This window comes from Watersipora subatra, chromosome 4, assembly GCF_963576615.1.
Source record: "Watersipora subatra chromosome 4, tzWatSuba1.1, whole genome shotgun sequence".
NCBI classification, from domain to species: Eukaryota; Metazoa; Bryozoa; class Gymnolaemata; order Cheilostomatida; family Watersiporidae; genus Watersipora; species Watersipora subatra.
The window spans coordinates 13,587,767-13,606,925 of NC_088711.1; the positions used below are offsets into that span (position 1 = coordinate 13,587,767).

General features: G+C 37.7%; 2 protein-coding genes across 2 annotated transcripts in view; one reads left to right on the forward strand and one right to left on the reverse strand.

Annotated features, from left to right (window-relative positions):
* Positions 1-11,223, forward strand: part of LOC137393942 (uncharacterized) — a 48,752-nt gene extending 37,529 nt beyond the window's left edge. The window contains exons 18-22 of the mRNA XM_068080655.1: positions 1,845-1,964; positions 3,282-3,401; positions 8,221-8,322; positions 10,267-10,381; positions 10,592-11,223. Coding sequence (XP_067936756.1) covers positions 1,845-1,964; positions 3,282-3,401; positions 8,221-8,322; positions 10,267-10,381; positions 10,592-10,793 — 659 coding nt within the window. The 3' untranslated portion in view covers positions 10,794-11,223. The remainder of the gene's footprint in view (positions 1-1,844; positions 1,965-3,281; positions 3,402-8,220; positions 8,323-10,266; positions 10,382-10,591) is intronic.
* Positions 11,224-12,177: 954 nt separating this feature from the next.
* On the reverse strand, positions 12,178-18,600 carry LOC137393943 (micronuclear linker histone polyprotein-like). Its single transcript, XM_068080656.1, has 3 exons — positions 18,414-18,600; positions 15,717-15,835; positions 12,178-14,330 (listed from the first exon to the last, which is right to left on the reverse strand). Exons 1-3 carry the CDS (start codon positions 18,598-18,600, stop codon positions 12,390-12,392), a joined length of 2,247 nt encoding a protein of 748 aa, XP_067936757.1. The 3' UTR covers positions 12,178-12,389.
* Between the last annotated feature and the right edge of the window lie 559 nt (positions 18,601-19,159).

Consider the following 19,159-nt stretch of genomic DNA (forward strand, 5'->3'; position numbering starts at 1 on the left):
CATACACTTAGCTCTAGTACACTTTTAGCATTCATTTAGCTCTAGTACACTCTCACCATTCATTTAGCTCTAGTACACTCTCAGCATACACTTAGCTCTAGTACACTTTCAGCATTCATTTAGCTCTAGTACACTCTCACTATTCATTTAGCTCTAGTTCACTCTCAGCATACACTTAGCTCTAGTACACTCTCAGCATACACTTAGCTCTAGTACACTTTCAGCATTCATTTAGCTCTAGTACACTCTCACTATTCATTTAGCTCTAGTACACTCTCACCATTCATTTAGCTCTAGTACACTCTCACCATTCATGTAGCTCTAGTACACTTTCAGCATTCATGTAGCTCTAGTACACTTTCATCATTCATTTAGCTCTAGTACACTCTCAGCATACACTTAGCTCTAGTACACTCTCAGCATTCATTTAGCTCTAGTACACTCTCACCATTCATTCAGCTCTAGTACACTCTCACCATTCATGTAGCTCTAGTACAGTCTCAGCATACACTTAGCTCTAGTACACTCTCACCATTCATTTAGCTCCAGTACACTTTTTGTATACACTTGGCTCTTGTACACTCTCAGTATACACTTGGATTTAGTATACTCTCAGCATACACTTGGCTATAGTACACTCTTTGTATACACTTGGCTCTTGTACACTCTCAGTATACACTTGGATTTAGTATACTCTCAGCATACACTTGGCTATAGTACACTCTTTGTATACACTTGGCTCTTGTACACTCTTAGTATACACTTGTTTCTAGTGTACCCTTACTATACATTTGGCTCTTGTACACACATAGTATACACTTGGTTCTAGTACACTTTTCAATCCAGTCCAGTCAGTACATATGCAGTCATACCTCAACATACAAGCTTAATGTGTTCTTGGACTGAGCTCATATGTCAATGTGTTCGTATCTCAATATTTCCTATATAAAATAACTAAATACAAATTAATCAGTTTTCATACTATGAAAAAACAACCTAAAAACAGGATATTCCGATGGAAAACGTGTTTTTAATTGTTGTATTTCAGTACCTAGTTACCTACGCTCATATAGCAAAACAATTACCTATTTACTGGTTATGATCTGCAATAAAATGTAATATTGCTCTGTACAGTACTGTATGCAGTTCTTACCTTTGAGACATCAACGCTTTCGGTAAACTAGACTTTTGTGATGCTACGTAACATAACACAAACATTGTAATTAACTTAAATGAATTTAGCTTACTAAATACACACTTGAAGTTAAGTTTAAATCTTTTACTAAACATAACTGAATTTTGTCATCGTCTTCATTGTTTTGTTATCTGTTTACAGTTTGTCACCTTTTGCCTCGCTTTTACCTTAACTTTTACCTAATCTTATTAAAACCTTTATCAACCTGATTCGACAAGAAAGACTGAGCGAGGCTGTTCTCGAAAGTAGCCTTGTGCATACTTGGTCATTTAATGGCCATCGAGAACCGGCTCGTATGCTCGTATCTCCAAGGTGTCTCATATCTCAAGGCATTATCTTGCTCAAAGATTTGCTGATACTTCAATTTTCGTGTATGTTTGGGCACTCGCATGTCGAGGTATGATTGTACACTTGCTTCTCGTACACTCGCATTATACATTCAGCTTTAGTGCACTTTTACTACACACTGGGCTCAAGTACACTCTTAATATATACATGTATTTTGCTTTAGTACACTTTCTGGATACATTTGGCTCCAAGACACCCTTAGTATAAACATCTTTAAAGCATGTAAAATTTATTATTTTAATTATATCAGGATTTGCTCAGGTTTAAATAATATCTGCAAGGTATTGTTGGTATGTTAAAGAGACGAATGTGAACACACCTGATAATGCTGGATGGACGGCGCTCCATGAGGCCTGTTTCCATAAACATGAGGACATAGTCGAACTTCTGCTTACCCACAAGTCTTCTGGATTCCATTTTGGTACTCGCTCTCTTTCACTATAACTTTTAGTTGTTGGCTTGCATTTCCTTCTACAAGTTGCTTTCAACCTTATGAGCTCATCATTTGGTCACTTGTTCCTTGGGTCTCATCACCACCACTCGCTATGTTATATCACTGCTTCTGACAAAATGTAGCAAGCATGCAGTATATGCAATGCTTCAGAATTGTCCTGCGCTACACTGTATTGCGTAATTGTGATAATTAAAATTTGAAATCACTTCCATCCTGCCTGCTACCTAGGATAGGCTTGTTCAACCCTTCCTCTTACTTTCTTGTTATGTTTATCACTGTCATTTATAGTTTTTATATTTGGTGGTATGTGTATATCATTTCACGATTGGAGACGGGATAAATTAACTCGAAACAGTTCCCGTTAGGAGTTTTTAAATTCATTTGTCTTTTTAACACATGTATGTACTCGTATTATTTGTTACTTTTTTCTGTTTAATTCATCACTGTCGTTCAGATAGAGAGTGTTTTTATTACACAACTATCTTTCAATTACTGATAAATGCAAGCATGGTGTGTTCTGTGTTCTGTGTTTCGAAGGGCGTGACATTTTTATCATTCTTAAACAGCTCCGATTGATCAAAATATTGAGATTAAGGGCCAGATAGTGTATGAAATACATAACCATATGTTACTGTGTAGATTAAGGGCCAGATAGTGTATGAAATACATAACCATATGTAACTGTGTAGATTAAGGGCCAGATAGTGTATGAAATACATAACCATATGTAACTGTGTAGATTAAGGGCCAGATAGTGTATGAAATACATAACCATATGTTACTGTGTAGATTAAGGGCCAGATAGTGTATGAAATACATAACCATATGTAACTGTGTAGATTAAGGGCCAGATAGTGTATGAAATACATAACCATATGTAACTGTGTAGATTAAGGGCCAGATAGTGTATGAAATACATAACCATATGTTACTGTGTAGATTAAGGGCCAGATAGTGTATGAAATACATAACCATATGTTACTGTGTAGATTAAGGGCCAGATAGTGTATGAAATACATAACCATATGTTACTGTGTAGATTAAGGGCCAGATAGTGTATGAAATACATAACCATATGTTACTGTGTAGATTAAGGGCCAGATAGTGTATGAAATACATAACCATATGTTACTGTGTAGATTAAGGGCCAGATAGTGTATGAAATACATAACCATATGTTACTGTGTAGATTTAGAGAATAAGTTTTGTTCAAAATTATACAGCTGACTCTTTTACTTCATGATGTCACTGTAGTGAAAATGCAGTTTCTAGCTCCTGTTACAGATGGAGGAGGAGAAGTAGATATGTTGGCTGCTGCCGGGGACCACGCCTTCACCCCTCTTCATGATGCTGTCAATGTAGGTTCTGTTGCAATTGTAAAGCTCCTCCTCAAGCATGGCGATAGTAAGTGACCCCATCTTTATACTCTATTTGCTGTGGTTTCTTAACAGCATTTCCAAGTTTGTCACCCCTTCCTCGGCTTAGCCTCATACACATATTTTATATATAATCTCTTTTATATGCCTCTAGGTATTTATTGATGCCCATTATCGCATGTTTCTGTTCTCTACTATTCGTGTTTATTAACAATAGTAGTCATGATAATAATAATAGTTTGTATCTTTTTCACTAGTATGTTAGATTGTAAGCGCAATGTTCAGCATTGCTTAAAAACATCATTCACAGATTATATCCAATGTGTGTCTATCTTTCCCACATGTCTATTAAAATAATACTTTTGTCTCATTTTAAGGATTTCAGTCAAGGATACATTCAAAGCTCAACATACCAAGTTAATTCATTCCCATATATGAGCACTTGACATAGTTTTATGTAGCATCAAAACTAAAGGATTGTATGAAACTGTTAAAAAACTAAATGCAAATATCTAAATTATACATTGTATATTGTACAAGTATACATTGTATATAAAAACTGAATTAACAAAGTAGTAAACAGTAAAAAGAGGTTGTTATTGTTGCCTCGAAACATGTTAATGGAAGAGTAGGCTTAGCGCTGTGTAAGTTCAGTGGTAGAGATAGAGTGAGTGGTAGAGATAAGTGATGTAACTTACATTATATAGTTACATAGCATAAATGAATTCAGTTCGTATATTCTGATTGTTATTATACTACATTTCATTTTTCGTTCCAATAAGCTGTCTTTATTTTTACTTACAAGATAGCTGAATTCACTTACTAGTTGAATTCCCGGCGTTGCACGGGTAATAAAAAAGGTTTTTGCATAGGAAATTTATTTTCAACTGGCAAAGTTTTTTTACCCAATGAATTTGAGTAATTTAAGTAATTTAAGCTAGTCTAAATCTTAGGAAAAATTAGGAAAAAAGATTGTGGCATGATCTCTCGCACAATCATGATATTCAAGCGTGCTAGCTGAAGCGTGCATTTTTAACCAATCAGCATTAAAGATTGGCAGGTGCGATAAGTAGGATGTGCATAATTATTCCATAGTAGGGTCAGTTGGTAGCGTAGTGTAATGGATAGCATGCCTTTTTTGAGAACTGGAGGTTCTGAGTTTAATTTCATCACGAAGCGGGTTTTTATTCCTATAACTTCAACGCTATAGCGGGACAGACAGACTATAGACAAACTCTTTTGTATATCATTACAAGCATTTGCTCAAATTCTAGATCGCATGTCGACTATTCATATGTAGCGGCTTGCATATGTGTAGATTACGTAAAGTTCATTCATTGATGTAACTTTTATGGCATTTACAGGTGCTTGTCTCTATGAAGGCTGGTTCGCACTATGTCGCCGTATGTCGGCGTTTTCCTTTTGGCATTCATCGTCGACCATGTTAATCGGGGACTGATAGCATCGACGAAGAAATGCGGATATGTCGGGAATTTCGCAGCTGTCAAACATTTCCAATAGTTCGCTGAGCATTGACGACAGCCTGTACAATGTGAAACATTTCGGCGATAATAATTCTCGGTCGCGAATAGCGTGATTTATTTATTTCCCTTTGCGATAGTTGCTGCAGGTCTAGTATTTGGTCCGAGCACGCAAAAACAGAGGTTTTTTGTCAAAAATTAAAAAGTAAAATGAGAACACTACGTTGCGAAGTATTTGCTGATGCAAACGCGGATGGGTTTGTAAAAGTGTGAACATTTTAGCATCGACGGTCACTGAAGTATTGTGAAATCAACGCCGAAATATGGCAAATTAGTGTGAACCAGCCTTCAGACAGACAGATACCTGTTTTTGTAAAACTGCAGACCCTGTTGTCACTCTACTAGCTGTTTGGTGCAATTTTCACAGCAGTATCAAATGATGAGTAAACTGCATATTTTAGCAGCGTTTGATCACAAAGGCTTGTCTCCATAATCGAAAATATGTACAGTTTTCTCAAGTGAAATTAAAAAAGGTTCATCCATCCATTGTTGTGAGGTATTATTAAACACTCGTGATCTCTGTCAGACATTCAACATGGACGATGTTGCGAACTGGCTTCAAATTTGTTAAGCATGAGTCTGCGGTGGAGGTCAAGGTAATAAAGTTTTTAAAATATCACATCGTAATTCGAAAAATTAATAATAAAACGCAAATTGATTTGTTAATGATTAGCATCAAAAGTATTATAGCCTAATGCTATAACATAAATAAATACTCATTAAACCTCCGATTAGCATTTTCGATGGCGTAAAACAGAATTTTTAAGATATCTTTTAAAATATATGTATTTATATGTGTTATTTATATTGCCATAAAAGGCTATCATCAGGACAAACAATATGGAAGAATTTTGTGGTTACCAAAACTCTCAGATGTGATAAGCTACTGTCTGCGCATGGTCTTTCATTCTTTTTTATCTGTGAACATTAGTGGATATATATCTTATCTATCTGCAAATCTAGATTGGTTGCCCAGGGCATGGAAACCATGCAGTAACAAGGAATGTTTTATCAGTGAACCATTGTAGCCACAAATACTATCATACTTGTTTTTATTTGGAGAGTTCGTTTTATGGGCTCTCCTATAACTGGTCTGCAGTTGAGAAGAAATACATGAGAACTGCTGGAATAAAATATACTCTATCATCGCCAGACTCTTAGAAAAATTATGAGTAATTAATTTAAATTGTTGACATAAAACGTACCTGCCTGTAACCTCGCCCATCCTTTCGCTTCCTGTAATTCTCCTTCATATCCTCCCCTGCGTCAGTCACGCAGATAGCAGTTCTCCTGCCACTGGAGCATGTGACACTGCGCTCTGGACCAACAGGCTTGTCAGGTGTTCGTAATCCATGTCTGAGGCAATGGATTATTGCTAGATAATGAGTAGATGTGATCTTCATCACGTTGACTGAAGCATAGTGCCTCACTGACAGTTAGCAGACCTCTCAGCTGTCTTCTGTCCTCCGTTTTTACAGAAGAAGCAGTCAATGCTCATTTGCACAAAATGGACTCATGGCATGCTAATTTTCATTTTTAAGTCATTGCACGGCGATCAGACACTTAGTTAGAGCCAAGGGATTTACTACGATTGAGACTGTCTAAATAGCCCTGGAACATAAACAAGTACTGTAGAGGACCACTTGTTATTAGACTACCCAGTACCTGCTGGTCCATCTAGCATGTCTGATCTAATGGCTGGTCTAGAGCCTTGGCTAGTGAACAACTATTTGGGACATGGCGGCTCTTTTTGTCATGTTTATAGCATCTGGTTCTCAGGAAATACATATTGTATTTACCGGTCCACTGTTGCTTCAAATCACCTAAAATCTGTTGAATAAGTGGAACTCTGCTGCATAACGCGATATTGATAGATTGTTTTACATGAACAAGGTTCAATAAGATAATATCAGAACACAAGGCAAGGTGTCTCTGCACCACTGTTCTGGATTTCTTGTGGCCTTGAACAGGATGTAAACCTACCAGCAAGCTTGTTTGTTGGTCTGAATATGTCATATGCCATTATCAGCTGTTCGATTGTATCCTAAACATGCTAAATGGCCGTGGTCATTGCTCATAGAGTTACCAACTGGATTTTTTGTTAGAACCTTTCATGCTTACTCAGCACAAGGATAAATTTCCAACAAAATCTAGGGCAAAATGAAACATTAGCTTAGTTTGGGCAGTCAAAGCTCCTCAAAATATCTCTTGCTGTCTCGTCTGACTCTCCAATCCAGCCAATAATAGCACAGGCTATATTCTGTGCAAGTCTGAATATCATTTAACTCCTGAGAACAATTGACCAATAAATAGCCCCAGGGGTTTCACTCTCTTCTATTCATCCCCATGGGCTAGTCTGAGATGTTATAAAATACACCCTTTCCACTGACTTACACATTAATGAAGAAACTACCGCTTATCACTTCATCACCGCAGACTAATTGCCCCCTTTTTTGGCTCAATCACTGTGTGTGGAACTCAATAAGACAGGTTTGGTCCCTATCCCTGCAACAAGCTAAAAAACATACTCTTTTTTATGAAAACACTCCAGAGTGTCTGGCCACAAAAAACACCACTAAAACATGCTTTTTTCGTCGAGCCCTTAAGGATGAAAGTTGAAGGTGAAACCTCTGGGAAATAGCGTGGATCTAGCTTCATCCAATAGGGAGATGACAAAAGCTATAACTACTCAATCATATCAATTATTTTCTTTAACGATTGTATGTAACAGATCCATCGTTTTGGGCAAACAAATTTTGTTACATGTTGCATTCCAGGTTTCATTAGGGATTTGTCCTCATGGGAACTAGGATGTTCACACTGTTGCGCGCTGAATAGGAAGGCACCCAAGTTATTAACCGACATGAGTGATTAATGAGCTGGAATACCCAACAATACATAAAACTTATTGCAATAGTAATTCGCCTAAGAAAGGATTATCTACCCCAAATATAACACACATTTCCTGTGGAAATAAGTACATAGCTTATTACAAGCATGTGAAATGTACGATGCAATACAGACCTTTGCCAATACAGCAACGTTATGTAGTTCCTCTGCTAATGCAGTGACAGGTGCTGAGCAGAAGTTGAATTCCAGTCGTAGACTTGTAGACATAGCAGCTATAGACGCATGAAGATGAGATTTTCAGAATGTCGATAAGGCAAGAGATAGGTAGCCAAGATGAACAAAGCCTTGTTTAAAAATATGTTAAATGTTAGCTACTGGACTAAAAACACTCGTAATATGGTCACTCACAATATGGTATTGTTCGCTAATTATGACCCGTTATGATTTGTCTAACAGGAAAGAAGCTGCTGGCAGCCAAGTCTAATCTTGGAACAGTTTTGGATATCGCTGATGGGGAGATTTTAGAGTTGCTCAAAAATTCCCTCTGTCCAGTTGAAGGTCTGTATTTTACTGTTTGCTTATTTTTCTCTGTTGTAGGCATCACTTCTCGTTGTCAAACTCATTACAATAATTCATGTTCAACTCTCATATGTTACTGTCATTGAGACCAACGCACTTCAGTCTTACAGTGTACAGAGCCTGGGTTTTCATACCTACGTAGTTAGGGTAGGATGTGTTATCACACCCTAACTAGGTATGAGAACCCAGACTCTACGTAAGACATGCTATTCTGTCTTACTTAGAGGAGGTGGTACATGAGAATTTTAACAATTTTGTACAGTAATATCATCTTCATGCTTGGACTTACATGAAAAACAAATATAGACTGTCCATGTCCGGTCCTTTGCTCAATTGCATGTTTAAGTGATGATGATAACATATTTTAGTTGCTGAGTACTTTATACTTCAAAAATACCACAAATTAAAGTATATAGTGACAATTTGTTCTGTTTTCATATTTTTACCACGGATAAAAAGGAGAGAGTTTGTATGTGTTGCTTGTAATATTTTAATTTGATTAAAACGAAACCAGAATTCAGCCTCTATTGAACTTAGATGATTTTTAAGCTATTCTAGCAGTGAGAAACTATTGCTCATATTAATAGATTAGACTTAAATTCCTTAGCAATGCATAACTGAAGACTGAGGTAGAATGATGAGGTGATTACTACTTATCACCATCATTATTACTTATTATCACCATCATCAGTACTTATCACTACTTACTACCATCATTATTTTAGTGATGAGATATGTTTTATGACTAATCTATATATATAAATTTCACTGTTTGTCTTTTTATCAAACTTTGGGTCTAGTTATAGCAGTTAAAATTTAGCAATGAAAAATCTGCCTGGCGCTGGATTTGATCTCGGCACCTCCAGATGGAGGGGTGAATTTAACCAATAAGCTAAACGGAATACAATGGATTAATTGGGCAAATAGTCATTACATTGGTTAAGATACTCACGCTTGAAGCGCTTGCTTGATGTTAATAACTAGCACTGTTGACTGTTACATGTAAGGATTGTTAAGCTGGTCCAAAACGCCGACATTGTTTTAGTAAAGATCTCCATCTTTCTGGGCAAGTTACGCAAATTCCTTAGGTAATTATTCTATTACTCATGCAACGCTGGGCATTCAGCTAGTATGATGCTAATTTAAATAAAGAAATGTCCAACAACGAAATAACATACCTATTTGTTAATCTTATATAGCCAGACCATTTTATTCCTTTAGTTTATCACGTAGGTAGTTGGCTCTAAAACTACTGCGACGATACTTCACATCGGTTATGTACATATTTTGATGTTCGGGTCAAGTGCGATCGTGTTAACTGATTATAAATCGAGTCATGAGAAAATAACTCTTAATTAAAATTAGGCTGTCTATCGCTGTCACCCTTTTTTAAAGAATTGGCTACGAAGGGACTTAATGATTGGTGGATTACATCGAGCTAGGGTTTTGCTGGCATGGTGTTTGTCTAATTATTTGTCTTTATGCATAGTTTTGCTAGTAATATTTCTACTAGTTTTATATTGTCCTGTGGAGTTAAAATAATATCCCTTTTAGTTGTATATTGGCCAATGAAGGTACAATTATACTCTCACTGACTGTATATTAGCCAATTGAGTTACAATAATATTCTTATTGGCTGTATACTGACCAATGAGCTGCTTGCCATGTCTTACTAAATATGAGGAAGGAAAAGACAATTGCTAATTTGGTCCAGCTATATGGTTGGTTCACGACTCACCAATTGTTTAGCCTGACCATCCATAAGCCTAGCTGATACTCGAGGCATTCTTTGGTCTGATCATTATTGCTGTTAGTCTATCCAGGCTGTTGGGAGAAATTCGATTTTCACTGATAGCAGCGTTGCTGCTATACGCGCTATGCCATCCTGGTGTCACAATAAATATATATATTTAACCTTGGCAGGAAATGAGAACAACAATTCAGCAGCGACCCAGGAGGCCAATCTTCGCATTGCAGCTCCACGCTCAGAGATCTACCACACCCATAGGTGTCAGACCGATGGTGATGTCGTAGAAAGGTATTTTCTGCCTTTCCCTAAAATGCTCTAGAACAAAATTAGTGCTGTTTTTCATTTCACACGCTTATGAAAAGCTGTATTTATCCTAATAGCATGGGGACACAATAGCCAGTACTCTGCGGAGCAGCTATGCGGAGCAGCTATGCATTTTTAGAGCATTCTTTTCTGGATGTTTATATTATTCTCATTCATTTTATTGTCTCGTTGCAGATATGTCAGCTACTGTTGTCTACTCTTCTCTTTCCACCTTGCATCTTTTCCTGTAAGCCCCTTTGATAAAGAGATATTAAATTCTCTGAGCCCTCACCTGGAACATTTCGCTAGACACATTAAATGGCTGAGCTCTGACACCGATGAGTTGCCTGCTGCCATTTTAGACCGACTACACACTGTGCTGTTGCTTTCTCTTTGAGCAAAGTCTATTGTACGCAATTGTTGCCTTCTAGATGTCTATGCATTAGAAAACATCCTATTTTTTTACCTCATTTTTTGCTCAATTGAAGATAATTTTGAACATAGTTGTACAGTGCGTAACCTTTACGTTAGATGCTTGCTTGTTAATCTAGTTGCTAGTCATTTAATATTATTCATCGCATATTTATTTGCAGAGCTACGGATCACTAGAATAAATCGTGTGACGTAGCGTTATAGTAAGCATGTAATCCAAAGAGATCTCCTTAAATTATTTGAACATAACTAATATTTTTTTATCTAGTTGAAATCTTGTAAGTTGAATGTTCTGCTTTTATAATAATTATAGAAGCTTAGAAGCTGTAAGCCTTAGTGATGTAATACAGGTAACTTTGTCTAATCATCTTATTTTAAATAATCCTCATCCGCTATTGCACATTCGTCTTATTCATAGATAAATAAAATTATCTGCTATTTTTTCATAAACACGCCCACTGTTTGTATCGAACAAAGACCGTCGTATTTACTCCACATAACTGATTTATTTCAACGCAGGCCACTTTCCTGTGGTACTGTACTAATTAATCCCCGATATGTGAAGGAATAAAATGATGTGATCCTTCGGTATTTCTGTAATCCATTGCTAATCCTCGGCGGGTCCCACTAGTAAGCATGAATACTTGGGAATCTTGCTTATAGTTTGGTTTTACTCATCTTTTGCATTTACCAGTGTTCCTTGTTCTTGTAATAGGTCATTTGTAGCCCGTATCGCTTAACAGCTGGGAGACTAACAGCCCCTGCCTTGTAAAAATGTACTGCTATAGAGAGAGTGATACAGGGGCAGGGTTTATGTTCCATCACAAGTCTAACATTTAGTCCTTGATTGCCTAGAGCTTTGCTGGCTTTACACTGACCACTAACTTTGTCACAATCTAAAAAGAAAAAGTATTCGGTCATGCTAGAGACAGCCATTCGGTGTGTTTGATATTCTGTAGTCGGGTTTTGATGTCCCTCCCCTTCTCTCTACAGGAAACACCTGGTCTAGCTACAATGAAAGCAGTAGTTACTGGAAACAGAAGCTTGCTGTACTCAAATTTAGTTTCCTTTGAATTACCGGAACTAGCTGATGAATGAGTTTTTGTTTTTACTAATGAGCTATAAGAACAAACATTGTAGCTCATTGATACCGCTGGACCTTTGCCATGCCCATCAATAGTATTGTCGCATATGCCGCGCTTGCCAAAACTTATTGCCCATGTGTGCCACTTCATTACATTAAACAATTACAAATAACTTAGCTCTTATCAATCATCTTTCATAATGCTATTTAACTTGTTACAGTCATCTTTTCAGCTATGAAGATAGAACAACTTTATGACTGAATGTATTCATTGAATATCTTCTTGCTCAATGAGTGTATCAACTAGACGTTACAATGAAATAATGTGACATACAAATATAAAGATAATTCTTAAGAAAATATAGACAATAATATAGATAAAGTTTCATTCTACATCTACAATACACATGACTTCAATTGGACGTAGAAATTGGTTGATCAGTAATCAGTCTGTTCGCTAATCCTTAGAACAGATTATCATAATAACGATATGCCAACTCGGCGACGATTCTGTATTGACAAATCCAAAGGAATGACAAACTCTCTTGGAATAAAACCTTCCTTGCCATCTCGTCGTTGCACCCATATCCACTCAATATCCTCACCATTGAGTACTGTCACTATGTCACTAGAATGCACAATGAGGTCGTCTTGATTACCTCCTTCATAATCATAAACGACTGTCACACGAGGTCCATTATAATCCTTGGGAATCTCTGGTCGTAATGACGATGGCGTCGTACCTGTGCTTTTGGCACGCTCCTTCATGTCTGCATTTAAGCTATTTCTTTTAGAACTGTCTCCTTTGCTGTCTACACTCAGTTGGGCTAACCGAGCACCAAGGGGCCCTAGAGGCGAGTCACTTATCGGAGATGATGTGCAATATGCATTTTTCGTTGAAATTCGAGAATTTTTTATGGAATTGCATGGACTGTTGGTTAGTAATTCAGTAGTCACACTGACAATTCTCTCGTTAGGTAGACGTGGTGTCAAGTTGTGGAGTGGGAATCCGCTAACACTTCTCTCATCGGTCATACCAAGTGGAGAGTTAAGGGAGTCCATGTCTTCACTGTGATTGCTACTAGGGTCGCTAATCCCACTGTCGCTACAGTTTGTGCTCGTTTCTTCTCCGATATGTGTACGATCAAATGCGAGTGGAATATCATCTGTATCTATTACTATACAGTCAGCATGACTTGACATACCGTTGCTCTTGTGTCTTGTATAAACAAAGTTTTCTGTAGTCGCGCTGCTGCTTTCAGAACTTAAACTGTCAGTATCTGCTGCTGTCCGCACTTTTACAGAGAACTTTGGATGCGTTCTCCTCTGCTTATGTTTGTTGTAGTTTGAGGTTTTTAGGATTCCAGTGACAGGTTTAGCAGAGGGTAATGGCAACCGTAAATTCTCTTTGTATTTCTGAATATTAGTCACTTTTAAAGGTTTTGTGAGAGCATAGGGCACAAACCCAGCTTGCCTCGAATTTGTTGTTATATACAGCCATTCGTTCTGCTTATAGAGGCCGGTAACGTTGTCTCCCACTTTCACGGCTATCTCATCCTTTGTTGTCCAGCTGGAAGATGGTGAATGATTTGCCATCATCATCATTTTTACAGCCGCTGGTTTGATGCTATTGGCAGCTTCTAATTCTCGTTCAATTGCTGCCGTTTTTTCAATGTCCATTTCCAATAAAGTCATAAAATTTGTTTCTTTGTCCGTTTGCATTTTATCACCGAACTTTGTAGTTTTCGTTGCAACTGTGGTAGATGTTTGTCTATTTGAATTTATATTCGTCTCTATCTTGCTGTTGTTTGCCTTTTTAGATTTGGTTTTGTTTGCTCTGTCAGGTGAAAGGCTTTGTTTTCTGCTGAGTCGGATGCCAGACGTCCTATCGGGTGAAGGAGAAGTCTGTCGCAGCCTATTACCAGATACAGGTCTGTTGGTATATAACGATATAATGTCTCGGGAAGCTGAGTGACCCCTACTTCGACTCCTCGCTTCTCGACGAGTAGTTGACCTTGAGCGACCACGCTGGCCCTCTGGACCCTTGCTTCTAGCACGTTGTTCAGCTGCTTTTTGAACGTAAAAGTTTAGTTCAGCTGTTGAGCCCTGGCTTGTTACCGGTCTGCTTGCAGAGCTCAACTCCACAAGGCGAGCGTAATGTCCTGCTTTCTCCTCATACGAGATTGTGTTTGACTCAGTTTTTACATAATGAGTTTTGTTTTGAAGTCGTGATGAGTGATATGGCAGCTGAACTGCTTTAGCAAGCATCTCTGAGCTGCAAATGTTCTCAGTTTGTGTATCTATCTGAGTGTTTGAAAGACAGCTGGCGCTGCTGAGTGAGGCAAGAACAGGTGGAAGACTTTCCTCCGTAGAGTGAAGAAATCCAATATCAAACAAACTGTTGTCGAAAGTGTCAACCTGAAAAAGTTAAAATAGTATAGTCAAACAATGTCATACGATACCAGATACTAACTTTTCATGAAACTTTTCCAAAAATCAAATTTCCCCTCCACTAATGTTTACACTAATGTCTTACTAGTAAATAGTGGTTTGTCTAAAAGCCCTAGCGGTTTGCTGAACTTACTCCGTAAAACTGATGGTATGTATAGAGTGACCACACACTCGCCTTCATATGCGCCAATGAATGTATGCAATCCAGTTATGCCTGCTGGCCAATCAGCTAAGACATTCCTTCGTCCAACTGCCAATGAACTAGCCGACACGCTGATTAATTTTGATATGGCAACCCGATGATATTTATTTGTGAAAGATCATACTTTTTGATAATTGATTCCAAATGGACTGGAGGGATTTGCAGATGCACGCAGTGATAGGCATCACATGAATAGGACTTTGCTGGACCTCTGGGTGGTGCTCTACGCAGGTGCATGCTTTGTTACCTGTGATAGTCAAGTTGTTTGCTCAAACTCAGGATAGATAATGGGTGCACAACCTGTCACAGCATCAACACTCTTAGTATACTACCTCTCACTTTTGGTTTTCAGTTACGTTTCAAGGAAAGTCATCATATAATGCAGTCTGCAAAACCGACTTCTAGATCCCTTTTAAAACAAGTCTATGCTCTCATGTAACTGTACACACGGGTTGTCTATCATTATTATACCATTTTCAATCGGAAAGCTCACTGTAATCTATATGTAGAAAAGCAGTTGTGAAGAATTCCTAATGCTGCATTGCATCAACAAATTGTCTAGCTAGTGGTCTGTTAAGAAATTTAGCCTTGTCAGTGAGCATCATTTTTTGCAGTCGCTCGCAGTAAACTACTAATTATTATTCAGAGTTGTTACTCAATTTATTAGCCAGTTTAATTTAAATTCATCTCTGTTTCCCGATGATGGCAGTTTAAGGCTATGATATCTAGGCGGAGCCCTGATTGGATTGTAATGCGATACAATATTTGTGTACTCGAGTTAAGAGATGTTACAGTCAAGCCTTTGTGTTATTATTGATCAGTTCTTCTTCAAGGTAAACAGGGTTGGTCTTCCGCACGCGAGGCAGTTTGTAGCTCATTTATTCTTGGGCTAAACCTTTTCTGCGGTTAACCAAAAATAATGTTTTAGAATGTTGAGGCAAAATAATACAATAAAAAAAAACCTTAGATGTAATAGATTTGGTCTCTCATAGGTTTTGTAATCTTTAGTTGTGAAATATTCATTTTATAACTCCCATTTTACAAAAGATTTTCTGATTTGAACCTTAATCAGCATGCGAGTTCGTTTAGTTTTTTATACAACAGCAAAAGCTGATGCTTTGATAACAACAGGTCACTTTTTATGTTCTTACCTCTGATTTGGGAGACTGTGCCCTTATTGTCCTCGATTTTCTGCTACTGATATTTCTTGGAAATGGTAAGAAGCCGTAATCGTCAGAACTGGAATTCGTTTGAAGCTTGCTATCGTTGTCTATTAAAATAAAGTATTGCAAGTTAATGACCCATTTCAGCCAACATAGTTTTCTTTAGATCAGTTTCTGACAATTCGAGATATTTTATTGAACATTTCTTAGCAAAGCTCATCTGTGCATGTTTAGATCTTGATAAGTCTATAGTGTGCCCCTTCAACCTGTCAGTACATGTCAGAAGAGTTAAAAACATATGACACCTTGAAACAACAACAATATGTTATGCGTCTTTAGCTGGCTGGTTCACGCTATATGTTTCAACGCCATGTCTCGGCGTTGATGCCACAATACTTCGGTGATCGTCGATGATAACGATGTTCACACTATCACAAACCTATCCTGTTTGCATCAGGAAATACTCCGTGACGTAGTGTTCCCATTTCTCTTTTTAAATTTTTGTGAAGTAACTTCTTTGTTTTTGCGTGGTGGAATTAAATACTAGTTCCACAACGACTATCATGAACATGAATTAATCACGTTATCGGTGACCGCGAATTACCATCGCCGAAATGGTTCACATCTGAAAGGCATTCGTCGATGCTCGGCGAAATATCGGCAAAGTTTGACAGCTGCAAACTTTCCTGACGTGTCCGCGATGCTTCGCTGATACCATCGGTTCACGGTTCACATAATCGAGGATGAACGCCGAAAGTAAAGCGCTGACAAACGGCGATGTAGTGTGAACCAGCCTTGAGTTGTCTGTCAGTAACAGGGATAAAAAGAAGGGTTTGATATAAAGTGCCTGTATCTGTTAGTGTCTCACTTTTACCAGCGGTTTCAGCATTTGAAGTAATCACTGTCACTGTCTGCCCAATTTTAAGCTTTGTTAACAACCACAATAGCTAATCATAATGTGTCTGAAAATATCTATGTTTTCGGACACATCAACACAACTACATGTCTGTATTTTTAAATCCAAAAGTGGCTAGCATTTTATAAAAAAGATGATGTAGAAATATTTACGTCAGTCTCTGGTATGAAATCAGGTAAATAAATAAACGGACTTTGAATATTTGTATAGATGAATGAACAGACTCTGATATATTTCTTACTGGAAGGGAGGAAGGGATCAATACCAAGGTTGCAGATGCAGATAAGCTATTTACTAAATCTGGCAAGGAAATGCTTGTAGTCAGTGTTAGAGACTTGGTCTTTAGATATTGTAATCTGCTTATATAAGCATGTGAAAATGTGTAACATTTGCCCTTTTTTAGTCCCTTTAGGTATTAAGAGTCAGGGTTGAGAATTTTTCTAAACATCAGAATTGAATGCTTCATCACTTTGAAGCGTCCTCTAGCTGTAAACAAGCTAGTTTTGCTGCTATATGCAGTCTAGCAGCTGAGTATGCGCTCCCAATTGAAACGCCAATAACTAAACTAATAGAACACACAGTTCTATTGCAACTAAATACTATTATATGAAAGTCAGAGCTGACAACACTCCCTTATCTTATGATGACTGGCCTTCTACATAATCCATGCTAAATACTAAAATGTATGTCTAGATTATATAAAACGAGTCTTACCTAGTGAGTGTTGTTAGGAAAGACAAGGAGCTAGCGACAATGATACCTTGCAGTAAGAGATGAGTGAGGTAAGTGTATGGGGAGAGATATATAGCTGTATAGATAATGTTCACCCTTCAGCCTACGAGGGACATCGATTTCTGATTGAAATCAATGAAAACAATGAAGGTATTATTCTCCTTCGTGGGGGTAATTAGATATTCGCACCTCTTCACTTCTAGGTCATATAATATAATGCTGTCTTCAACTTTATAATATAACCCATAAAAAGGCACTCATCTGCACCCATTGACCATGAAATATCACTTGACCTCATAGACATTGTGTTACGCAAGTCTGAGCACTCCCAAATTAGCAAACTCTAAATAATATGCAAGTTCGCTGGTGGCTCCTTGTTAATTAGATCAGTCTACCAATTTGAAAAATAGTTTTTGGTAAAGCAAGGTTTTCAGCCTCTCTAGTCAAATAGCGACCTTGAAAAATTATGAAACTACTAGCTATGCAAAAGCTGCAAATAGTATACTTACAGACAAAAGCAAAAAGTTAGTCCGCAGCTAGCGGCATACAGAGGCTAGAATGCTGACTTGATTAAACACTGGAAAGATTATTGTTAGAATACAAACAACTTGTATACTGAGGGTAGTCTTACATCATATATTGCCCGTCCAATGAAATTTTACATTTACTATGATGAATAGACCAGACCAGGCTGCCATTCATGGTTACTGAGTGGAAAAACTGCTGCAGGCTGTCAACCTACTTTCGTGAGCAATTTGGAAACCTGCCAAAACTTGTAGGACTAAGTAGGAGCTTTGGCCTTGCATAATAATTAGATGCTGAGTTTGTAAGCTGAACTTAAATTGGTCAAATGAGAGTTGTGGAACAGCAGCTTAAATTATTCTCTTTAGGTAAAAGATTGGCAATGTATAAACACAAACCAAAAGTTAACAACAAAACTCAAAAAAATGTTTTCTCATCATGCATAATATCATATATGGTATTCATGGTCATGCTCATTTTATGGTCTTCTCGCTTTTGGATAGCTAGATGCATACCTTTTTTTTCACTGTTCGAAGGCTTTATTGTGGTGCCTGATGCATTGACATCTTCACGCTCCTCAACCTCTCCAGTCTGAATGCTGCAGAACTGCTCGGGTGGTTCTAGAAGGATTTCAGGTGCTGCTAAAGACTTTTCGGCCGACTTACTCCGCTGTCGTTTCTTAATAAATCTATTCTTGAGCATGATTCGCTCTTGGCAATCAACTGCAAGAGATGAGTTCAGCTCCTGACATGTATAAAGACCACAAAATAATATAATAGTGACAATTGTCGTATACCAAAAATTTTTACTTTTCTAAAATTGAACTGCTCTTATAGCCAAAGCGATGGATCTAGACGGAAACCCTATGTCTATGTAGATGGAAATACCAGTTCCTGGGTTTCACGCAACTATCTGCTATTAACAAACAAGCATTCGGCTATTATACAGTTACTACACTGTCAAAAAAATTATCATTTTTAAATTAAAACGGATATTTGCACTCCCTCTTAATTTAGAACCTCGATTCAAGCTAGAGCAACAGCAAGAAACGCCAGCTCCTTTTAAAGCAGTGCCGGCTGTTATGCATTGTCTAACACTATACAGCTGCTTACGAGATTATGCAAACAACATTTTATCTTGGAGGTACCCAAAGCTATGAACTTGCGATAAAATGTGCTGAGGACGCCCTTTCCTTTCACTATATCTGATGACCCAAGCCAGTAATTTGCTGAGTGTACAAACATATAAAAGAAGACTAACA

Excerpts from the sequence above, each read along its gene's own strand:
- LOC137393943 (XM_068080656.1), bottom strand. The coding sequence starts at position 18,600 with ATGCTCAAGAATAGATTTATTAAGAAACGACAGCGGAGTAAGTCGGCC. Across the intron at positions 15,836-18,413 it reads TTCGAACAGTGAAAAAAAAG|ACAACGATAGCAAGCTTCAA; the intron begins GTATGCATCTAG and ends TTATTTTAATAG. Across the intron at positions 14,331-15,716 it reads CACAGTCTCCCAAATCAGAG|GTTGACACTTTCGACAACAG; the intron begins GTAAGAACATAA and ends TAACTTTTTCAG.